At 39.7% G+C, this 22171-nt stretch overlaps 1 protein-coding gene across 1 annotated transcript; it reads left to right on the top strand.

Annotated features, from left to right (window-relative positions):
• The first annotated feature begins 547 nt into the window (after nucleotides 1-547).
• Nucleotides 548-1999, top strand: LOC128128107 (uncharacterized). Its single transcript, XM_052766929.1, has 3 exons — nucleotides 548-961; nucleotides 1161-1252; nucleotides 1783-1999. Exons 1-3 carry the CDS (start codon nucleotides 548-550, stop codon nucleotides 1997-1999), a joined length of 723 nt encoding a protein of 240 aa, XP_052622889.1.
• The last annotated feature ends 20172 nt before the right edge of the window (nucleotides 2000-22171 follow it).

The following is a 22171-nucleotide window of genomic DNA, read 5'->3' as shown; positions in this document are numbered from 1 at the left end:
TCTGATTTGAAACATTTTTCAATTGGTTATACTTTTACAAAATAAATTGTTTTCTTGTTTAAAGTATACATACATGCTCGCATAGTGTCATAACTAGGGAGAACATAAAGTAAAAGAAGAGGAGTTGAACACTACGAGTATGCCTTGGTATGTGTAATAAGTTTTGGGAAGGATATAGCATGATCAACTATATCCGTCCGAGACGTGACTTACACATACTGGGGGATAGTCGTAATGGGCAACAAATCTAACGACCTAACTTCACTCTACAAAGAATGCTCTAAAAACCAAATCTAAACACTTAAAATACTGTAGGAGTATTTTATGTTGTTATAGCGTAATATTATTATTATCCGTTACATGCTTCTTACACCCTTATTCTCGCACAAACGACATGGCAGGATTCCATCTACCTGGAGACCCTTACTTCCCTAATGAGGGAAACGTTGGATGGCTCGAGGCAGAACCCAAGTAAATAATCGAGGAGGATCCTGAGGAGGACCCTGAGGAGGTTTACGAAGAAGAAGAACCCGAGGAGGAAGATGAAATGGAGGATGAAGAAGAAGAATCTGAAGAGGAAGAGGAAGAAGAGGAACTAGAGGAGGAAGTCTTCACCCCTCCTTACATCGCCAGGGTGCCTGCGAACCATGTCGGCTACAATGGTCCTAAGCCCCATTGGGCAACAATGATCGAGAGGTGGAGCCGACAACAATGCCAACGATCACCATATGGCGACCAACGTGGTTACTACGAACTCAGCCACAGGGGACCGGCTAATAGACCTCTCCCCGTCATGGTCCAGCATATCACGAATTTGGGGAACCAGAGTAGGGAAATGGCAGATCAAGTTCGGAATCTCAATGCTGTTACAGAAGCCACCGATGCACGCACCAGGGAGTTGGAAAGGGACTTCTATCCAGTGGACCAACTTATCGAGGACCTTGTTGCCGCTCGAGCGGAGGTAAGGGAGTACCAGGTGAGGCATGCAGCTCTCGAGGAGAGAGTGATCGCGGCCGAACGCCAGATTGCAAAGCTTCAGGGAGCCTCAACCTCATCTCAGGGCCACCATGGACCAGATGCCACCCACCTCGAGTAGTGCTTACACTGCTCACATTTTGTTATAAAACTAGGATTTCGAGTATACTCTTTGTTGCGAATAGGTTGACCCGCGATTAAGTGATTACACTAGTCAAAGGGCTTTTGTGATGCCAAAAACTATCCTTTACATTGATGTAATGTGGACCCCTATGAGGTCAAATTTTCCCCAAAACAATATGTACTAAAAGTTTATCAATGAACTTGGCATGCATTTTATTTCATTGGATGTTTGGCACTAGATCTCACTACTTACTATTACAAACAACTTACAACTAATAAATCGAAGATTCTTAAGGTGTACCCCGAAGTCATGTGTAATTAAGAAATGATCGGCCTAGAAATGGTGAGTTCGCCTTAGGACCTGTTCCTTGTTTAGTTGTGGACTGAGGGCATACTCATTAGGTTCAACAGTTTATTAAAATTTTAATTACACACAATGGGGGCACGACAAGTGAATCTTAGGAGTGGGTCAGATATGAAACAAAAATTACAAGACTCCATTTGAAGTCATTACTACTGAATTCATAAGTTTATTTATATAGATTTCTACTATGAATTTGTTTGCAAACATATGGAAGTCGGGAAACACTATACTTAAAAACTAATGAACTAATTTCACGACACTCGACTTATATCCATTACTAAAAGACTTATACCCATTTCGTCTTTAAAATTCTATGACAGAAAAATGCCACCTCGTAGATCTGCTACATGCACTGAGAGAACACAGCAAACAAATTCTCCCCCGCCGACTCCCCAGTATGATTCTGTTATGTTCCAGGTTGCGGTTACAGCCGCAGTGGCAGCTGCAATGTCCCAAATCAGCACTGACGGTGCCAGGAGGATAGGGAGCGGTATTAACATCTCTACTCAAGGAGATAGCCAAGGGCGTTCGAGATAATGTTCCTATAAAGACTTCACAAATGGCAAACCCAATTCTTTCAATGGAAGCGGGGGCGTCATCGCTTTGATGCAGTGGTTCGAGAAGACTGAATCCGTCTTCGAGATTTGTGCATGCCCCGAAACAGACAAAGTCAAATTCACAGCTTGCACTTTCTCCGGAAGGGCCCTCACTTGGTGGAACGGACACGTAAAATCACTGACACTCTCCGTGGCTTATTCGCTAAGTTGGGAAGACTTGAAAACTATGATGCTGAAGGAATATTGCCAAAGGGGTGAGGTGTAAAAATTAGAGCAGGAACTGTGGAATCTCAAGATGACGGGCTCTGACCTTGCAGCTTACACCGCCCGATTCAATGATCTAGCGCTCCTCTGTCAGGTGATGGTTACACCAGAAAGCAAGAAGGTGGAACGATATCTCTGGGGACTATCATCCCAGATTCAAGATAGTGTGCTGGCCTCGAGACCAACCACTTTTGACAATGCCAAAGAGTTGGCACAGCAACTTATTGATCATCGGGCTAGCCATGTCACGGTGCCAACCACCTCCGATCAAGCAAAAGGAGGGAACAACAAGTGGAACTTCTAGAACAATAAAAACAGGCAACCGGCGTAGGATCCCGCAAAGAAACAACAAACTATTGCCATCCATGCTGCCACTACTCCTTCCACTCCGGCTCTACAGAAGCAATACGCTGGAACTCTTCCCAAGTGCAACTTCCACCACACCGGTGCTTGTCAGGAAATGCACTGCAGTAATTGCAACAAGAAGGGGCATACTGCTCAATTCTGTAAATTGCCAGCCTAATCCGTCACTCAAGCCGCCCCGGCCGCCAACACCGGAGCAAGCCAAACCTATTACGGTTGTGGAGAAGTAGGACACTTCAAAAGAAACTGCCCAAAAGAACGAAACACCAATGATGGGGGTGCAGGAAGAGTCCTAGCTTTAGGGCATGGAGAAGCAGTCAAGGACCCCATGGTGGTTACTGGTACTTTCCTCCTCAATAACTCTTATGCATGCGTACTTTTCGATAGTGGGGCAGAAAGGAGTTTCGTGAGCCACCAATTCAAAGATTTACTTAAACAGAATCCCCAGTCATTAAAAGATTCATACGTCGTAGAAATGGAAAACGAGAAGGTTGAGCGCACTAATAATATTTACATAGGGTGTACCCTCACTCTAGACAACCATTCGTTCAAAATCGATCTAATGTCAGTCACAATAAAAAGTTTCGACATCATCATTAGTATGGATTGGTTAAGTTCTAATCGTGTCGACATTTTATGTTACAAAAGGGTCGTCCGCCTTAATCTACCAAATGACGAAACCCTTCTCGTCTATGGCGATAAACCCAGTACAACTCTACAAATCATTTATTGCGTCAAGGCTCAAAAGTATCTCCGAAAGGAATACCACGCCTTCTTAGCCCACGTCATATATAAGAAACAAGGGTGAAGGATATCAAAGACATTCCAGAAGTGTGCAACTTCCCCGACGTATTCCCAGAAGATCTGCCAGGTGTACCACTCGCACGACAAGTCGAATTCCGAATCAACTTGGTTCCCGGAGCTACCCCCATAGCCAAAGCTCCATATCACCTCGCACCGGCAGAAATGCAAGATCTGTCTAGTCAATTGAATGAACTATTAAGCAAGGGGTTCATCAGACCGAGCTTTTCACCATGGGGAGCACCAGTCCTATTTGTGAAAAAGAAGGATGGATCCTTTCGCATGTGCATCGACTATGGGGAGTTAAACAAACTTACCGTCAAGAATCGATATCCCCTACCCCGAATCGACGACCTCTTCGACCAACTGCAATGAGCGAGTTACTTTTCGAAAATCGACTTGAGGTCGGGTTGCCATCAACTGTGAGTTCAAGAGGATGATATTCCTAAGACAGCTTTTGGAACGCGCTACGGCCATTACGAATTTGTGGTGATGCCCTTTGGACTAACAAACGTGCCTGTGGTGTCCATGGATCTGATGAACCAAGTGTTTCGACCCTTTTTAGACAAATTCGTAATCGTATTCATCGATGATATCTTGGTCTATTCGCAAAGTAAAGAAGAGCATAGCCAACATCTGCGACTAGTATTGGAGACTCTAAGGACAGAGAAGCTTTATGCCAAACTTTCAAAGTGCGAATTTTGGCTCCGAGAAGTGGGATTTCTTGGCCATGTGGTTAGCGAGAAAGGGATACATGTGGATCCCTCAAAAATCAAAGCGATCGAAAACTGGGCTGCACCGACAACACCAACGGAAATCCGACAATTCTTAGGGCTCACTGGATACTACCGAATATTCATCCAGAACTTCTCCAACATCGCTAAACCACTCACCACATTGACTCAAAAAGGTGTGATGTTTAAGTGGGGAGATAAGCAAGAAACCGCATTCCAGATGTTAAAACAAGCCCTATGCAGCGTGCCGGTCTTGTCTCTTCCAAAAGGAACCGACGACTTCGTGGTATATTGCGATGCTTGAAATCAAGGTCTCAGATGTGCGCTCATGCAGAGAGGGAAGGTCATCGCTTATGTGTCAAGGCAACTTAAGACACACGAGGTTAATTATACTACCCACAACCTTGAACTGGGAGCAGTAGTGTTCGCCCTAAAGATCTGGAGGAACTACCTCTACGGCACAAGGTGCACTATCTTCACCTATCACAAAAGCCTTCAGCATATCCTCAATCAAAAAGAGCTCAACATGCGGCAAAGAAGATGGGTAGAGCTGTTGAACGACTACGAGTGTGAAATTCGCTATCATCCAGGCAAGGCCAATGTAGTGGCTGACACCTTAAGCAGAAAGGAATATTCGGGTCGCCGAGTAAAGTCACTAACGATGATGATCCATTCACACCTGTCCACACAAATCAAGGAAGCTCAAATTGAAGCCTTGAAACCAGAAAACGTGACAGGTGAGGCATTGAGAGGGATGGATAAGAACCTAGATATCAAGGATGATGGAGCTCGTTACCTCATGTACCGGATCTGGACACCGAAGTTTGGTGGGTTCCGAGACGTTGTCATGAACGAAGCACACAAGACTCGATATTCCATCCATCCAGGTTTGGAAAAGATGTATCTAGACCTCAAGAAGTTGTACTGGTGGCCGAACATGAAAGCTGAGATTGCTACCTACGTGGGCAAGTGTCTATCTTGCACTAAAGTCAAGGTAGAATACCAGAAACCCTCAGGACTACTACAACAGCCTGATATACCAGAATGGAAGTGGGAACGAATAACCATGGACTTCATAACCAAGCTGCCTAAGACATCTGGAGGACTTGATACCATACGGGTAATCGTCGATAGACTGACCATGTCAGCACACTTTCTACCAATGAAAGAGACCGACAAGATGGAGAAACTGACAAAGCTGTACATCAAGGAAATCGTGAGATTGCATGGGGTACCAAGGTCCATTATCTCAGATCGGGATAGTCAATTTACCTCGCGATTCCGGCAATCACTTCAGAAATCCTTGGGAACTAGGCTGGACATGAGTATAGCTTATCACCTACAAACCGACGGACAGAGCGAGTGAACCATACAAACGCTAGAAGACATGTTGAGAGCCTGTGTGATAGATTTTGGTAAAGCATGGGATACCCATTTACCACTTATCGAATTCTCCTACAATAACAGCTATCACACTAGCATCAAAGTAGCTCCATTTGAAGCTCTTTATGGTCGCAAGTGTCGATCACCCCTGTGTTGGGCAGAAGTGGGGGACACACAGCTAGCTAGGGGGAAAGTCCCTAATAGCACCCTCACTGGTTCTGAAATCATAAGGGAGGCCACAGAAAAGATCGTTCAAATTCGGGAAAGACTGAAAGCATCCCGAGATCGGCAAAAGAGTTACGCGGATAAGAGACGCAAACCCTTGGAATTCCAGGTCGGTTATCGGGTACTACTAAAATTTTCCCCTTGGAAAGGAATGATACGCTTCGGTAAACAAGGGAAACTAAACCCAAGGTACATCGGACCATTCGAAATCCTTGCCAGGATTGGCCCAGTGGCGTACAAACTCCGATTACCACAAGAACTAAATCAAGTATATCCTACCTTTCACGTGTCAAACCTAAAGAAGTGTCTGTCCGACGAGACTCTCGTGATACCCCTCGACGAAATTGAAGTTAATGAGAGTCTCCACTTCGTGGAAGAACCAGTTGAAATCATGGATCGGGAGATCGAAAGAATGAAACAAAGTCATATTCCCATTGTGAAGGTTCGTTGGAATGCAAAATAAGGACCCGAATTCACTTGGGAATGGGAGGATCAAATGAAGCAAAAATACCCACAACTCTTCCTGAAATCCTGAAGTCCCAGTCAAAATGCAAATTTCATGACGAAATTCCTTCTAACGGGGGGATGATGTGACAACCGTCAAATTATGGTCAAGTCAAAGTCAAACTAAGTCAACAAGTAAAACCAATCAACTCATTTAACCCTTGTATACTAGGTATTACATTATGTAATTACTGTACGACTCGCTATTCTAATGAGAAATCACCAATTGAAAAGTTCGTATGTCCAGATTTCGTTAACCTAAAAACTATGGTAAGTGATGAACCAAACCGACAAAAAAAATGTTGCATACCTATCGGGAGTGTGTAAGCTCCTTAAACATGGCCTAACGGGGCTTACAGACCTTGAGTTGCGAAGCCAACCACTCAAAAAGGTCATAAAAGAAGCCTCTCCCAATCTCTTTCACTCTATCACTCTCTATTAAAAACCTCTCCCAAATCTCTCTCAAAAGTTCCTTTAACTTTTTGTAATCATTTGGGTCATCCCGACCCTTAACCGGGTCAAAAACCGCTTAAAACGAGGTCAAAAGGGATAAAATAGCCTTAAGGACCCAAAACCCACTCTTTAGGGGCGAACCCTCGTAGGACCGAAAGTTCCTTATTGGGACCAAACTACTGAGAACCGAAGCCTCAGGACCGAACCGAAGCCTCAAGACCGAACCCGAAGCCTTAGGACCAAACCCTTCACCTTCGCTCCTCTGACCCTCGCACCTTCGGTCCCTCATGCGAGAAGTCTCGCAGCTTCGCCTCTTTCACCCAGTTTTCGACCACGACTTCGTTTTAGGCCCGTTTCTTGTTATTTTAACGCCGGATTTTCACCCAAAATTATATTTCAACATATTAAGCCCCATATTTCTTAATTAATCACACTTTTGATTTCAAATCTTGTCCAAGAATTAGGGGTGAAGTACTTGCGGTGGTGTGTTGACTTTCCTTTAGTTTATGACACAAGCAACCACCTACACCCACTCTATGACCAGCCCAGACTCTACCACCATACGTAGTCACTCATTGTCCTTTCTCACTCATTTCCCCAACCACACACATGGTCAAGGGCTGGGAAAAACCACCCTCTCTCCTCACTTCTCTCATTTCCACCAAAGAAACCAACACTTTTCTCTCTTAAATCCTCTAAGCAAAATTTCAAGATTCAAGACCATTCTTCAAGCTTTTCTTCCACTTTTGGTAAGTACATTCATCCTCCATATTATTATTACACCTCCTTTTACTCAAATCATAGATTCCTTACACAAACTCCATCATATTTGTGTTAGATTCTCGAATCTTCAAACAATCCTCCAAGTGTTCTTGAGTTGAACACTTCTTTCCTTCAACATTCATCGACTGAAATCACACAAGGTGAGTTCATACCCCTATATTTTCACGTTTCTTAAGTTTTAAGGGGGAATACAAGTTAAAACAACAAGAACACAACTAAACTCTTCCACCAGCTTTCATCAGAAAAGTTGGACTCCATTCACAGACTGTTTTGGACAACTTAAACATTTTAGTTTTCAAAATTGTACTAGTTTCAAATAGTTCAAGTTCATAGCTTTAAAATGACTACTTGCACATCTGCATAAGATTTTTCTATAATTTATGGTGATTTTTAAAAAACTGCCTATCATATTAAGAACAAATCTTGGACTTTTTCACACAAGTTGGAGGTCAATAAAAATCATGAAAATATTTATGAACAAACTAGACTCATTTTCCAAACTCTCAGAATTTATGGATTCTGATTTGCACCATCGATGATTTTTCTACAAATTTTCTAAGCACAGGAATAGAAAATGATAACGACAGAAAAATGCTATCAATTTCATTACACCTTGTAACTTGTTGAGCAAGGTGCATATCATTATGTAATAATATGTTATTACATTACATGTCATTTTGTCTTGGTATTTAGACATACAACAGAATACAAATGGATTTTTGTTATATTAAGTATGGTAAATAACAAATTGTTATCAACAAAGTACATCCATTACATGCAAACATTTGGTAAACTATGATAAGTATAGTTTATGTTCACTACTACTATCCTTGTTTTGATAAACTATAATAGATATAGTTTATGATTCATTACATAACACACTCATTACAAAAGGGTACACTTATACAAAAGAGTTTTCATTACACTACACGTAAATCCTTTAATGACTTTTGTGAGACATTTCACTTCATGTTACTTTTCAAGTAATACATTTAAGTCTTGTATTGTAACCAGAATCTCTTGTAGGGAGAGCGTGATAGTTGTATATAGATCTATATTGGGTCTAACATACCCACAACTTAGCTGCATGCAACAGCTAGACCGACAGGTCTAGGATGACAAATGTCATAACATTTCCGACCCCTGAAGAACGTCGTTTCAGGCCAACTAGGTCATAGCATGGTTATAATAACTCACATTAAGTATTAAAAAAATATAGGATTTATGGAAATTTCATAGAAATCAAACGATTTAAACTTGCATTATTTACTATAAGTAAGGAAAGTTACTTATACATTTCGGTCTCTGGATTTTTAAGACTACATTTTACACATTAAGGAAAATATTGGATGTTTTTGGAATAAACACTACTTTTACAAGAAACGTTTTTCATAACTGCATACAAAAGCTTATGAACTCACAAACCTTTGTGTTGACACTTTTTCAAACAATTTGTATTCTCAGGAAATCACTAAACAGGTAACCAAGTGCTTTTGAGGATGGGACGTTATGACGTCAAGTATTCATATTTTGTCAACATAATGTAATTGATTTGGAAACATGTAAACTCATACTATGGTGTAACTTTTTCAATTATATTTATGTTGGTTGTGTTTACTTTGATCACTATTGTAATAGTTGTTATGATACTATACATGAAGTCCTCCACCCCCTGACGTTTCCGTTATCCTTGGTTTGGGGGTGTGGCAGATAATTACTCGGTGAATATAGGTAGTTGAGAAGGAGCAGCATGTGGGGTATATTTGATTTCAGCTTTCCAGTTTAGCATTCGAGAGGTGAGTCTTCTCACCATACCAATGGGTCTAAGGCACCAAGGTCGGCCCATTTTATGATAGTTGGTTTATTTGTTGTGTAGAGGTATGTGGCATATTTATGCAATGTTATGTGGTAGAGTTAGCTTTTCCAGTTGATGGTAGAGATAGCCTTCAAGGCTAATGGTAGATATAGCCTTTATGGCTAATGGTAGAGATACCCTTCACAACTAAGGGTAGAGATAGCCATTATGGCTAAGTGTAGAGATAGCCTTTGAGGCTAATGGTAAAGATAGTTATGATAGCTGATTGATATGTGATATGTAGTAGAGGTAGCTTTTATAGCTAATTGTTATGCGATATGTGGTAGAGGTAGCTTTTATAGCTAATCGATATGTGTTGTCTGGTAGATGTAGCTTTTATAGCTAACATGATATGTGGATTGTGTGTGGGGTATGCTCTGGGGGGACTCACTAAGAATTAGCTTACAGGTTGTGGATTTGTTTTAGGTACATCAAATCCTAAAGGCAAGGGCAAGGCTTGATGGTAAGGCGTGCACTCTCTCACAGGCGTTTTATAGGAAACTCTAATGTTGGAATCGAAGTTGTATTTGACTTATGTTTTGAAAACAATTATAGTTTGATTTCTTAGTGTATGGAAATGTGTTTGGATAATCAAAAATAAAAAATTTCTTCGTAAAATTGGGTCGTTACACAGTGCGCCTACTCCCATTACTTTGAGGATCATTTACATTCATGAGGGTAGGTAGGGAGCTTAGCAGCAAAGAGTCGCGCATTGCAGTGTCAGTCAGTGGATGCCAGAGTTTCGTCAAATGTTGTTGCGGATATGTTATCTTTTGCTTTTGTCATGCTTGTTATCAGTATTTATATTTACCTTGGGATCTTGCTTTGGTATGGGTGAGCATTATCTTTTGTTTAGTTCCCTGATATTTCCTGGGTTATCACCAAGAATGGTTATATGCCATTTTGTGTGCCAAGAATTATTTGAAGGGCGTATCTTGCTGAGCGGGATCTAGTTGTTTGGTTGTTGTTCCGGTTCTTTGTTAGGGCCAATTAAGGGGTATTGTTTGGAAGTCTATGGTTGAATTAGTTGGATTAGTTCATTAGCAGAGTCAGAGTTAAGGGGTATTAGCATTTGTTCTAGTAGGATTGGTAGTCATCTATGGCAGGACCTCTGGGTCTAAATCACTACCGTTGCTAGGGAAGGAGCGGTAGCAAGAAAATGAAGGTGGCAGTCGCATGGGTTGTTTGGTCATTAGATGTGCAAAGGAAAGTTCATAATCGTGAAGGTCGAAGATGGTTAGAATGCAAGGATCCTTCTGGGAACATGAAGTTGGAGTGAAGATTCGCAAGTTCCGGTCTAGGTTATAGTCTTGTCTCCAACATAAAGGACTTAAGGTTTGGGTGCGGTATCATGGGAAATGATCGAGATTAACGGGCTTGTTGAGATTTTAGGGGGTATTCATCTGGATTTTAAGAGTTTTGTGATCATCGATATTGGCTAGTAATGGAACGCTGACATTTGTAAGCTAAGAATGTCGACAGTTTGAATCGCAAGGTTGCAAGATGGATTGGAAATCCATCAAATCTTATGGGTTGGGAGGACGCAGTCGAGCCCAAGTGGGGGAGAATCATTGGTTTAAAGGATTGCACAAGGAAGGATATTTGGGTTTCATTGCACATCAATAGTGGAACACGACAGGTATGTGGATGGACTCAAGTTGAGGGTGGTGTTAGAGCCTCTCTGTTTATCCTTGTCTAATTAAGGTTTTAGGGTTCGAAGCATGACCCGAACACCTGATTAGGGTATAGTCGGATGTGGGATTGACTCAGGATGATTGTGGTTGATATGGTAGAGGTATGGTAAGACCATGGGCGGTGACCATGGCGGGATAGATGTGTCGTAAGACTGTGGGGTAGTCGTAGCATTCACTGGGTTGGCAGATAGTATGGAAGTGTTGTAAGACTATGGGGGTGGTCGTAGCATTCATCAGGATATCAGACAATTACGGGAATTGTTTTAAGTCTGCGATGGGATCGTAGCATTTACCATATTGAGGTAGACCATCATTGGGGTGGTTTTTGGAATGAAAGAGGATCAACTTGTGCCTAGGGTAAGGCGGATAGTATTGTCAGAGAATATCTCCCTGTTATGAGAAGTGGGCCATCGGGGTCCGAGGCGAGGTTGGGCATGTATAGCTCTCGATGGGGTGATACCCGTGGGTGTGGCCCTTTGGTTGGTATAGAATGGGGTGAGACTCGTGGGTGAGGCATGTATGATTATGGCAATGCAGGTGAGACATGGTAGAGACCAGTTGGGTCAAAGTACTGGATCATGGATTTAGTGGAATGATTATATGGTCAGTGAGTGGCATAAAGTGACACATAGGCTAGGATAGCCTTATTAGTTGGACTCTCAGGAATCTGGAGGCTGGACCAGGTGTGAGACTTGCAGTGTTAGCGGTGGTTTGGGGATTTTCAGATCCTGGTTTAGTGATTGGTCACCATGAATCCGAGGATATCGGCGGAAATGCAAGTACAAGTCCTTGGATCTCAGCTTATGATTCAAGTGCCGAGTTGGCTTTGGGGCGAGATTCGCGTAGGGAATCGTTAGTGTTTGTGTGTGTGATCTTTATTTCAGTAAGTTATTAATTAAGGAATCTGTATACGAAGGGCATCAGCTAAAGGGTTCAGGGTCAAAAGGATGTTTTCGGTTCTAATGGTAGAAAAGGCCTTGTGATTGTGCTTTGGATTGGTTCTACATGTGTGTAGGTCAAGCGAGTTATGGGCTTCAGAATGAATCTCGTACTCCAAGGATTATCTAGTACCTCTTATCAAGTGAAAAGTCTCCGACAACAGTGAATGGTCGGTGATTCTGTTTTCTAGTGGAAACATCAAGGTAATCGGAAGTTAGATGATCAATATGAAATGCAAAGTGGAGTTAAATTAGCAGTGATTTAATATGGTTTGTCTATCGGGGAGTCTGACAAGTTTTTAAGGTTTCAGATTTTCGGGCTAGATTGGAAATTGTTATTCTTCAGGGGTTAATTTAGGTTGAGTAGGGATCTGTTCATCGTCAGGATTTGGGATCCAAGATAACATTGGGTTCGGTTGCATTTTGGAAGACTGTGGTACGACCGGGGTTGCTTATTCGGTCTGCATCATGGTTGTGGTTGGATTGTTCAAGTTATCTTGTATGGCTGGGTGTTAGTATGGAGCGATTTCGAGGACGAAATGTAATATAAGTGGGGGAGAGTTGTAACACCCGATTTCGAATCGCTTCATTATTCAGGGGTGTGGCTTGTTTATTAGTTATCATAAGTCTTCGGGACTTGGGACAAGAGAGAATTAGCCCTTTTTAGGTGTAGGTATCATAGACTAGGTGATTCAAGTGCTCGGTTGTGTTTCGAAGCCGAAGGGTATAACAGTAAATCTGGCAGTTAGGCCTTTACGAATTTTGGGTTAAGTTTGGGAAGTTTTCATGCAAAGGAGAGTTGATAGAATGGTGGAGCTTCTCTTTCCCATTATGTGGATATAAAGAACGACGGAAATGGACTTAGAACAAAGGAGCTATGGTCGATTAAAGTTGAAGCGTTTTGGAACTTGGTCGAGTACGCGTGGCGTACTCATTGAGTACGCAACACGTAGAAGATGAAGTGATCGTAGGTGGAATCTGAGTACTTCGGGCATACTCAGGGGTACGTAGGGTGTACTCCATTCATCTTGAAACCCTAATTTTTAGGGTATGACCCCTATTTAATCTCATTATATTCTTGGAGCTTTGCCTCTTATCAACCTCCATATCTCCTAAACCCTAATCTCGATCCCTAGCCACCATCTTTAAGTTCTTAAGCTCTTGTGAGGAATCTTGGTGTGTTCTTGATAATTTTGAAGATATTGAAGGTTGTTGAAGGAACCATCACTAGGAGTGGAGCTTGCAGATCCAGAAGTTACTCATCTTTTGCAACCTATTGAAGGTAAAAAAAAAAAAAAAAAAAAAAAAAAAAAAAAAAACTTTTATCTTGACATATCTTTGGGTAGATCTAGTTTGGGGTGGTTTATGGCACATTTTGGTCTCTTTGGATTGCCTTTATGAGAATGAGTTTTCTCCATGAGTTTGGTCACTAGATCTAGACGTTTTAGGGGTCCCAAAGGCATAAAAATACAATCTTGATGGTTGATATCTACCCATGCATGCGTATTTAGCTCTTTTGATGAAGTTATGAAGCTAGGGCTTGGATTTGGGACCCATTAAGCCATGCAAAAGCTCAAAGTTAACGACTTTATGGGTTGAGAAATTATTTGGAACTAGTTCTGAGCATTGGACGTTTTGTATTAAATGTTTAAGGCCTTTTCTCAATGGGTTAGGAACATGCAGCGTACGCGGGGCGTATATCTTGGTACGCAGTGCGTACTGAGTCAACCAGGTGCACGCTAGTTGTACCAACTGAGTATGCGGGGGTATACTCAGTCTGTTTGGGCTTCCTTGAATTGTTGACCCTTGGACCTTTGACCTTTGACCATAAGTTTGACCAAAGTTGACCAATGGATATTTTGGGCCTTTTAGGATGTTGGGCCTCTTGGATTAGGCCCATGATGGGTTTTGGGCCCAATTTGGATATTGTGCCATATTGGGCTTTTCTTGCTTTTGGTTTGGGCTTTGGATTTTGGGCCAAGTGAGGAAACGGTAAAATGGACTTTTACCCTGAGTATTGGACAATCAAATGAGTTTTCAGATATGGGTTGAGGACCAATCATTTATTTGGTATTATTTGATGTTGATAGCGTAGGGATTTTTCGGACTAGCAGGCACGGATTTAACTAAGCAGTTTAGCAGTCAAAGTGAGTTTCCTCACTGGGTTTAGCGGGTCGAAGGCACCAATGTCGGCCCATGATTATACATTAGGATGCTAGATGTTTGCGTGACTCTTGCATGTGTTTTGTGCTGGTATCTATACCGAGTGGGGCTCGATGTCGGGCGAGGCCCGATAACTATATTGCATGCTATTGTATTTGTGGTTATCTCATGTGTTAGCATCATTGTATGTTTATATGTGTATTGGGTGGGGCTCGATGTCAGGTGAGGCCTAATAAATGACATATATGTAATCCGAGCGGGGATCGATGCCTAGCGGGGCCCGAGGTTGAGTGGGACTCGATGTCAGGCGACACGATGTAGCGCAGGTGCCCAGTATGTGATTATTATGTATGGTATATGGTATTTTGGGGAACTCACTAAGCTTTGTGCTTACGGTTTTTATGATTATGGTTTCAGCTACTCCCGGTTCGGACGGGAAGTACCCGACTTGATCGCAGCGCATCCACTAATGTTTCCACATTATGTTGATTTTGAGATTGTACTCTGATAACTATTTTCTTATAAAGTACTTTTAAATATTTGGAAAAAGGATATTAAATGTTGGCTTAAAGATAATTAATGTCTTGGATGAATTAAAAATAAAATTTTTACCTCATACTTTTGGACACATTACAATATAATATATTAAACTTTTAATCATGTATAGTATAAGGTGTATTTTAAAACTTTTCAAAATACTAAGATTTAAAATTAATTTTCGAATTAAACTTCTAGTACTTGATTAATTTTAAACAATTAATGATTTACCAATTATCTTTTAATTTAAATCATTAAGGATTTAAATTATTATCTTCAATTAAACAATTAATAAAATAATTCAAAATTTATCCTAATCCAATAACCCTCCGAATTTTCAAAAATAAAGAGATTAAGCTTAGTAGGTTTTAATTATCCAAATTTTAAGGCATTAAAATTATAATTAAGGAAACTAGAAACCCTAAAGGAAACCCTAGCAATTTCATAAATAGGGGTGGAGGCTAGGGTCTCAAGAACCCTAAGTCTTTTGCGAAAATTTAAGGCCATTAGGGTTTAATTTCCATAAACCCTAATTTTGATTAGTTCACTATTATACATCAATTAGAAAACTAAAGCTCTAATACCATTGTTGGGTTTTCTAGGTTATAAAAAAAATCATGTGGCAAAAAACCTGTTAGGTGCAAAGTTCTCCTTCTTCTCTACCTTCGACTCCTCTCTCATTCCTTTCCCAGATGACGAATTTCCATTGAATTCGTTGTTCCTTTTTTACTTAGGATTAAAAGGATTCTTAAAGAAATTCTTCACTTTGTTATTGGAATAATAGGCCACTGCCTCATCCTCTGAATTCACAAGAAGCCCTTCGTTTTCAGAATCAATCTTCTCAAGCACTTCGATACATCAACTTCTTTACCACCGGTCTCTTATCCTATTCCATCTTCATTATCTGTTTCTACCATTTCGAAAATCCATTGTGCCAAAAACAACTTTCAAATGCAAAACTTTACCCCAATTGTGCAACTGGGCATAAAGTGTCAATTCGAAAAACCTACAAGGACTGAACTCGAAAATCTTCCCATGTCATAGAAAATTACCCCAATGTCGAAATTGGGGTAATTTTCTAGAATAATACGCCACTGCCTCATCCTCCGAATTCACAAGAAGCCCTTCGTCTTCAGAATCAATCTTCTTAACCACTTCGATACTTCAATTTCTTTAACACCATTCTCTTATCCTATTCCATATTCATTATCTGCTTCTACCATTTCGAAAATCCGTTGCACCAAAACAGCTTTCTAATGTGAAACTTTACTCTAAATGTGAAACTGGGCATAAAGTGTCAATTCGCAAAAACTACAAGGACTGAACTCGAAAAATTGTCCCATGTCACAAAAAATTACCCCAATGTCGAAACTTGGTAATTTCTGCCAATTTGTTGAAACTTCAGGGATGCAAAATGAAAATTTTGCATTATTCACAAAATTTTATCTCAATTTCAAAAGTGTGTGAATTTTGCGAAAATGGTGAAAGTTAAGGGATTCGAAATTAAAATTTGTGTTTTCTTCCCAGATGCCCATCGAAACTGATTTCAAACGAATTCTCTATCAACCCATAACAAAGCCATCCAATTGACCAATATCGATGGTGCCTTACAACGAATTAACCAAATCGCATTTTTGTCAACTGTCAACCCAAACCTTCCCATAGCGAAACTCCAAACCCGATCACATCTTGCGAACTCAAGAACACTACTCACGTCGAACTCCATGCAATACTTGTTGAAATCAACTTCCACTCCAAGCTTAAATGTTCACATTGAACGATCCCAAGAAACTCGTTCGACCCCAAGACTTTCTCCGTTCAATTCCAATCAATGACTTTCGAATATTAAATCCAAAACAAACCATTAACCCAAATCAATTTCGACTTTGATTTCAACATGTTCGACCCCAAGCGATTTACTAGTTGATACTTGACTCAAACAATACTATCGATTTCGAGCTCCAAACATAAGCATTCGAATAGACACAACATAATGTCAATTTCGATTTGAACTCAAATGTTTAAATCGACCCTTATGTGAACATAAATACTATGTGAACATAAATACAACAGTGAAACAAATTTTGACTCCAAGTAAGGTCGTTCAACACTTCATAGACTCAGACACAACAACACCTATAAGTAATCAAAGTCGATTTCGACTTCAAAACACTTGCCATCAAATCGAATCAAATTTGTGTTTCAGATGCGAACGAAGTTCGACTCCAAAATCACTAACCCCAATCAATTTTGACTATGTGACCACGTTAATTTCGATTCCTGCCAATTCCGTTCACAAAATCGTATGATCGAAATTCCAATTTTTACTTTGAAATAATCAAACTTTTATTGTCTCTTCACGTCGAATTGAACTCTGGAACATCACGTATCAATCGCTTCCTTTGTTTCAATCCCAATTCAAACTCCGACTGCCCAATCGGTATAATTTTGAATTTTTGCATTGACTCTTACGGATTCAACTTTAGTTCTTCAATCATCATCCAATAACATCCAATGTAAATCAAATTTTAACTGAAATTTTTCATATCCATTCTAGTTACAAACATGAGTAAGTCTCGTTTGCTCGATATCAAAATTTTCATTCAATATTGGAAATCAGAATTATTCGATGAACAGTAACAGATGAATAATATTGGCTTAAAGTTGTATTGATTGATGAACAGTAACTGAATCGTTTTTGGACTCAAATGATGAATAATACCGACAAATTTATATTGGGCTCGAAATAATGATCAGATGAACAAAAAAAATTGATTTTGGGCTTTCAATGAATGGATTAAATGAATAGAAAAACCACTTCGTTTTGGGCTTGATCTTAAAAAAAATTATTGGATAATCAATGGGGTTTGAAATGAATTCGATCCAACCAAGACAAAACTATCTAAAATGAAAAATGAAACGTACGAATCAAAATTAAAATTGAATTTCGATAAAACTTGGATCGTTCTTCATCGGATCATCAAAAATCAAGAACGTTTTGAAATCCATTTGAAGATTTGAGACACCTTCTTGATGATTTTTTTTCCATCCGCAACACACCAATCAACCACTGAAGATCTTGGTTCTTTTGTTGGAACAAGAAAATCACCAATCTCCACATTGTACCACCCACGATGCGTGTTATACAACTCATTTTTCGTGTTCTTCAATGATCTAGCATCATATTTATAAGAACCATTAACACTTTTGGGTTTTGAATTCAAATTCATTGCAACATTTGATGATTGTTGCTTTGGAACCCAAATTTGCTTCATAGATTTCGGCTTCATAACAACTTTTAAAGATTTTTGTGAAGAAACCCATTTATTCTTACTTATGATCTTCTTCTTCTTTTTCTTCCTTTTCATCTTCATGGATCTTGAAGATTTGAATTCAAGAACAACTTCATTCTTGACACCTTCAACTTTTCAAGTTTGAATCAAATCTTTTGGAGTTTGATACATTTGAACTTCTTGGATTGAAGGCTTTCAATAAAGCACCATTCCTTCAAAAGAATCACAAGAACTCAAGCAATCATCGGTTTGAACTCCAATTGAATGAAGAACTTTCACATCTTCATCAAAATCACATTGAATTCTCATTTCTTGAAATTCAACAAACTTAAGAACATGAAGATCGTTTGGGTCTTCAATAAGAGAAACATATTCCTTCTTGAATAATTCTCTTTCTTTTCCTTCCTTTTGATTTCCACACCAAGATAACATATTCATGGTGATTTCAAGCAAATATCCAATCTCTGAAAGCAGTTGAAATATCAGTCTTTCATTATCATCTTTCAATCCTCCATAAGAAACCAAAGTATCCCATGAAATCAACCCGCCTTTTAACAATAACCCATAAAATTGTTTCTCATTCACTTTGTATTTGACATCTCCAATCATCACAACCCAAGAATCATAAGCCAAATACACCATGATCACAAGAACTCTGATTTTTCTAGAAAGAGAAAGTGAATATGAATGAAATCTCTAAGGAGAGAAAGTGATACAAACAAGTATTTTAGAGAGAGAAAATCGAATTATGGATCAAATCAAGGAAAATTTTGATTTCTAAAACACAAACTTTCTTAAAGATGAAGAACCCACAACAATAAAGATTCACTCAAATCATGTATTCATCATGGAAAAATTCTTGAGAGCTTCAAGAACACCCACTTTGATACCAATTGTAGTGATCCTAATTATGATGACATGTGCATAATTGATAATATCTAGTGAATCGTTCAAACATCAAGAACACGAGGAGTAAATAATCTTGTTTAAGCTCTATTAGAATAGTAAGAGTACAAGTGGGTTTGTTCTTTCTCTCACTAAACTAACACTCACAAAATGGGCCTTTTTCATAATGGGAGTCACTCACTTCCTAATTATAGGAAAGACTCAACGCATTTACACATAGAAGAGGGTAAGCCTACACTCTGCATTCAAGGAGAACTTTGCACCCTAACAAAAATACTTAAAACCTTAAGTTCCCATGAAACCTAGAAAGGATCTATGTTTACTCTATTGATAGCAATAACCTATCTCCTCTCGGATACTTTCAAATACTTGTCGGATGCATCAAAGGTTATACCGTATCCCAAATATCTAAGTGCAGCCGCACATTTTTGTATACTACTAAAACTTATTCTTCCTCTAACATCAGTTTTTTTTTTAAATAATCATAATGGACCTCTAAAGCATTACTAATACGTAAAAATACAACCTTATTTAGACGGAAACGACGCTTGAACGAGTCATCATTATAAAGACAATTATCGGCAAAGTAATCACGTACCAATAAGTCATGTGTGGCTTGGCGATCTCGATTGACAACCGCTCTTGAATGCGAAACATAAGAACTTTTTTTCATCGTGTATGTGTTGCACAACATTGAAGAACGTCGAGATGAATTCTCCGTCGTCATCCAAATCGAAATTATTAAAGAAATCCATAAATATGTGTTTTAAGAGAGTGTAAAAGAGGTGAACCGTTTGGGTGTAAAGGTTTATGTAAATTGTTGTGTTTATATAGATAATGTTTATATATTAAAAAGAATAATAATTTTAAAAAATTTGACCGGCTACAAAACGAAGAATGAAGCTCATTGGTCATCTCGATCTAGCCAACAAAAACCACCATGACGAGACACCAAGTATGCACGGTCGTGGTTCGTGGCCAGCTAGACCACCGATTTATTCCGGAAGGCATTATAAGGCCGGACGGAGTGGGGTGAGGGAAAGGAGCGGGAACCGATCCCGCACCTGTGCACACCGCACCGTGGGTGCGGGAAAGGAACCGCGGGAAGCAACAGGGGGGAGAGAGTCCCGCTCTCTCTCTCTTCTAACCATTGGCCGATGCATTTCTTTTTCATTTTTTTTCTTTTTTACTCAAACGGCTATATAGTCGTTAACATATATATATATATATATATATATATATATTCTTTTTTCCTTCCCTTTTCTTAATCTATAAATACTCAAACATTTTATCATTTTTTAAACCACAATCTATATTTCTCTATATTTCTCTCTAAAAAATATTAATCAAAATATAATCATCTTCATCATCCGATTCGACGGCAATAGAGGAGGCTAAGTTTATCGGTTCCGTCATAGCGAAAACGGTTGCATACTATCAAAACCGACTTGGTGAAACATCACGTGCATGACCTAACCTAAGAAAGCCGCCGTTACGTAGAAATCACGAAGCCGGACACGATCGTCTTATAGAAGATTATTTTGTAGATGACGCCGTCTACGCTGTAAAGTTTCGACGTCGGTTCCGGATGAAGAAGGAACTATTTTTACGTATTGTTGGCGATTTGGAAGGCCGCTTTCCATATTTCCAATGGAAAATGGATGCAAGGGGAAAACAAGGTTTCTCTCCCATTCAAAAATGCACGGCTTCGATTCATCAGCTAGCATACGGCATGGGCGCAGACAAATGGGACGAGTATTTTAGGATGTCAGAGCGTACCATGAGGGACTCTGTGTACAAGTTCTGCAAAGCGATCTATTTGGTTTACGGGCAACAATATTTGCGCAAAACAACTATCAACGATATCCACCAATTGTATACGGTGCATAAAGGCAAACATGGATTCCCTTGTGACAACCCGATATTTCGAGACAATGTAATGTAAAACCAATCAAATTTAGGTCAAAATATAACTTTCCTAAAATCTTATTTGGGTTAAATAAAGTAGTAGGAATCGTATCAACGTTTTCGTACATATAAAGAACCCTAAAATCCGAGTTATAACGAAGAAGTTATGACCAACCGAAGATTTTCAGCAAAACCGGCAACACCGAATAAACGAAAAACGCGAAGTTTCAATACAATAGCTTTTAGCCTTAAGTATCTAGATGAAAGTTATAGATAACCTCAAACCGGGAGCGTACATAAAAAGAACATCCAAATCTGACTTCGTATAAGAAAGTTATGATTTTTCCAAGATTCGGGTATAGCAGTAGACAGCTAAAAACTCGAAATAGAGCTCGAGATACTTTTGACCAAAACAACCTAAATGAGAATCTAAGGTCTCAACATTAGTAGCGCAGTGGCGAAAAGTCTGACGAAAACGGACACCGGATGAAGAAGTTATGGATTTTTAACGGACTTTTCGTGTCCCGGCCCGTTAAAAATAAATAATTAAAAATAAAGTCAAAATTTGCCGATGAAGTATAAATGAGAGTTGTAGATAACATTTTCAGCTACGCGTGCATATAAAGAACGTCGAAAACGGAGCTCGTATGCGAAGTTACGGATTTTACAAGTTTCGGGTCCAAAATCCGAGGCTGTCAGGCCCCTACGACGTGGCACAAGCTTGCCGCGACCCGGCAAGTGACTGAGGGCATCCAATCAATAGAAGAGGATAGGTTTGACTCCCCATGATGTGGCACACCCCAAAAATGCCCCTATAAATAGATTTCAAGGGCTCCGAGTTCCATTGCTCAGTTCCCTTCTTTCTCGCGCCGAAACTCTGCGTTTAAGCCCCCGAGACCCTCCCAAAGCCCCGGTTTTCACCTTCAAGTCCCGAAGGAAGGTTTTGTGTTCTCGACATTCCCGATATTCCCGAGAATCCCGAGATTTTCCCGCGTTTTCAACTCTTCCTGTCGAAGTTCTGCTCGATTCTTCTCTAGACTATTTCAAATCAACCACTTCAATCAAGTGAGTTCATACCCCTTAACTAATGTTTTAAACTACTTTTAAATGTTTTATGGGGGGGATACAAGTAGAATCATGCTAGTATTATATCAATCACATGCAATTAAAAAGTAGAATTACGCTAATTATTACATCAATCACATGTGATTAATATACAACATTCAAAAGATTTGGCTACTCATTAGCCGTTTTACCACACAGTTTCCTTCAAATGATTTTTATAAACATTTTATATGTTTTAAACTACTTATTACATTGTACATCTTACTCGGTACATTACCTTTCA

This window comes from Lactuca sativa, chromosome 1 (genome assembly GCF_002870075.4).
Source record: "Lactuca sativa cultivar Salinas chromosome 1, Lsat_Salinas_v11, whole genome shotgun sequence".
NCBI classification, from domain to species: Eukaryota; Viridiplantae; Streptophyta; class Magnoliopsida; order Asterales; family Asteraceae; genus Lactuca; species Lactuca sativa.
This window is presented reverse-complemented; position numbering and strand designations above follow the sequence as displayed.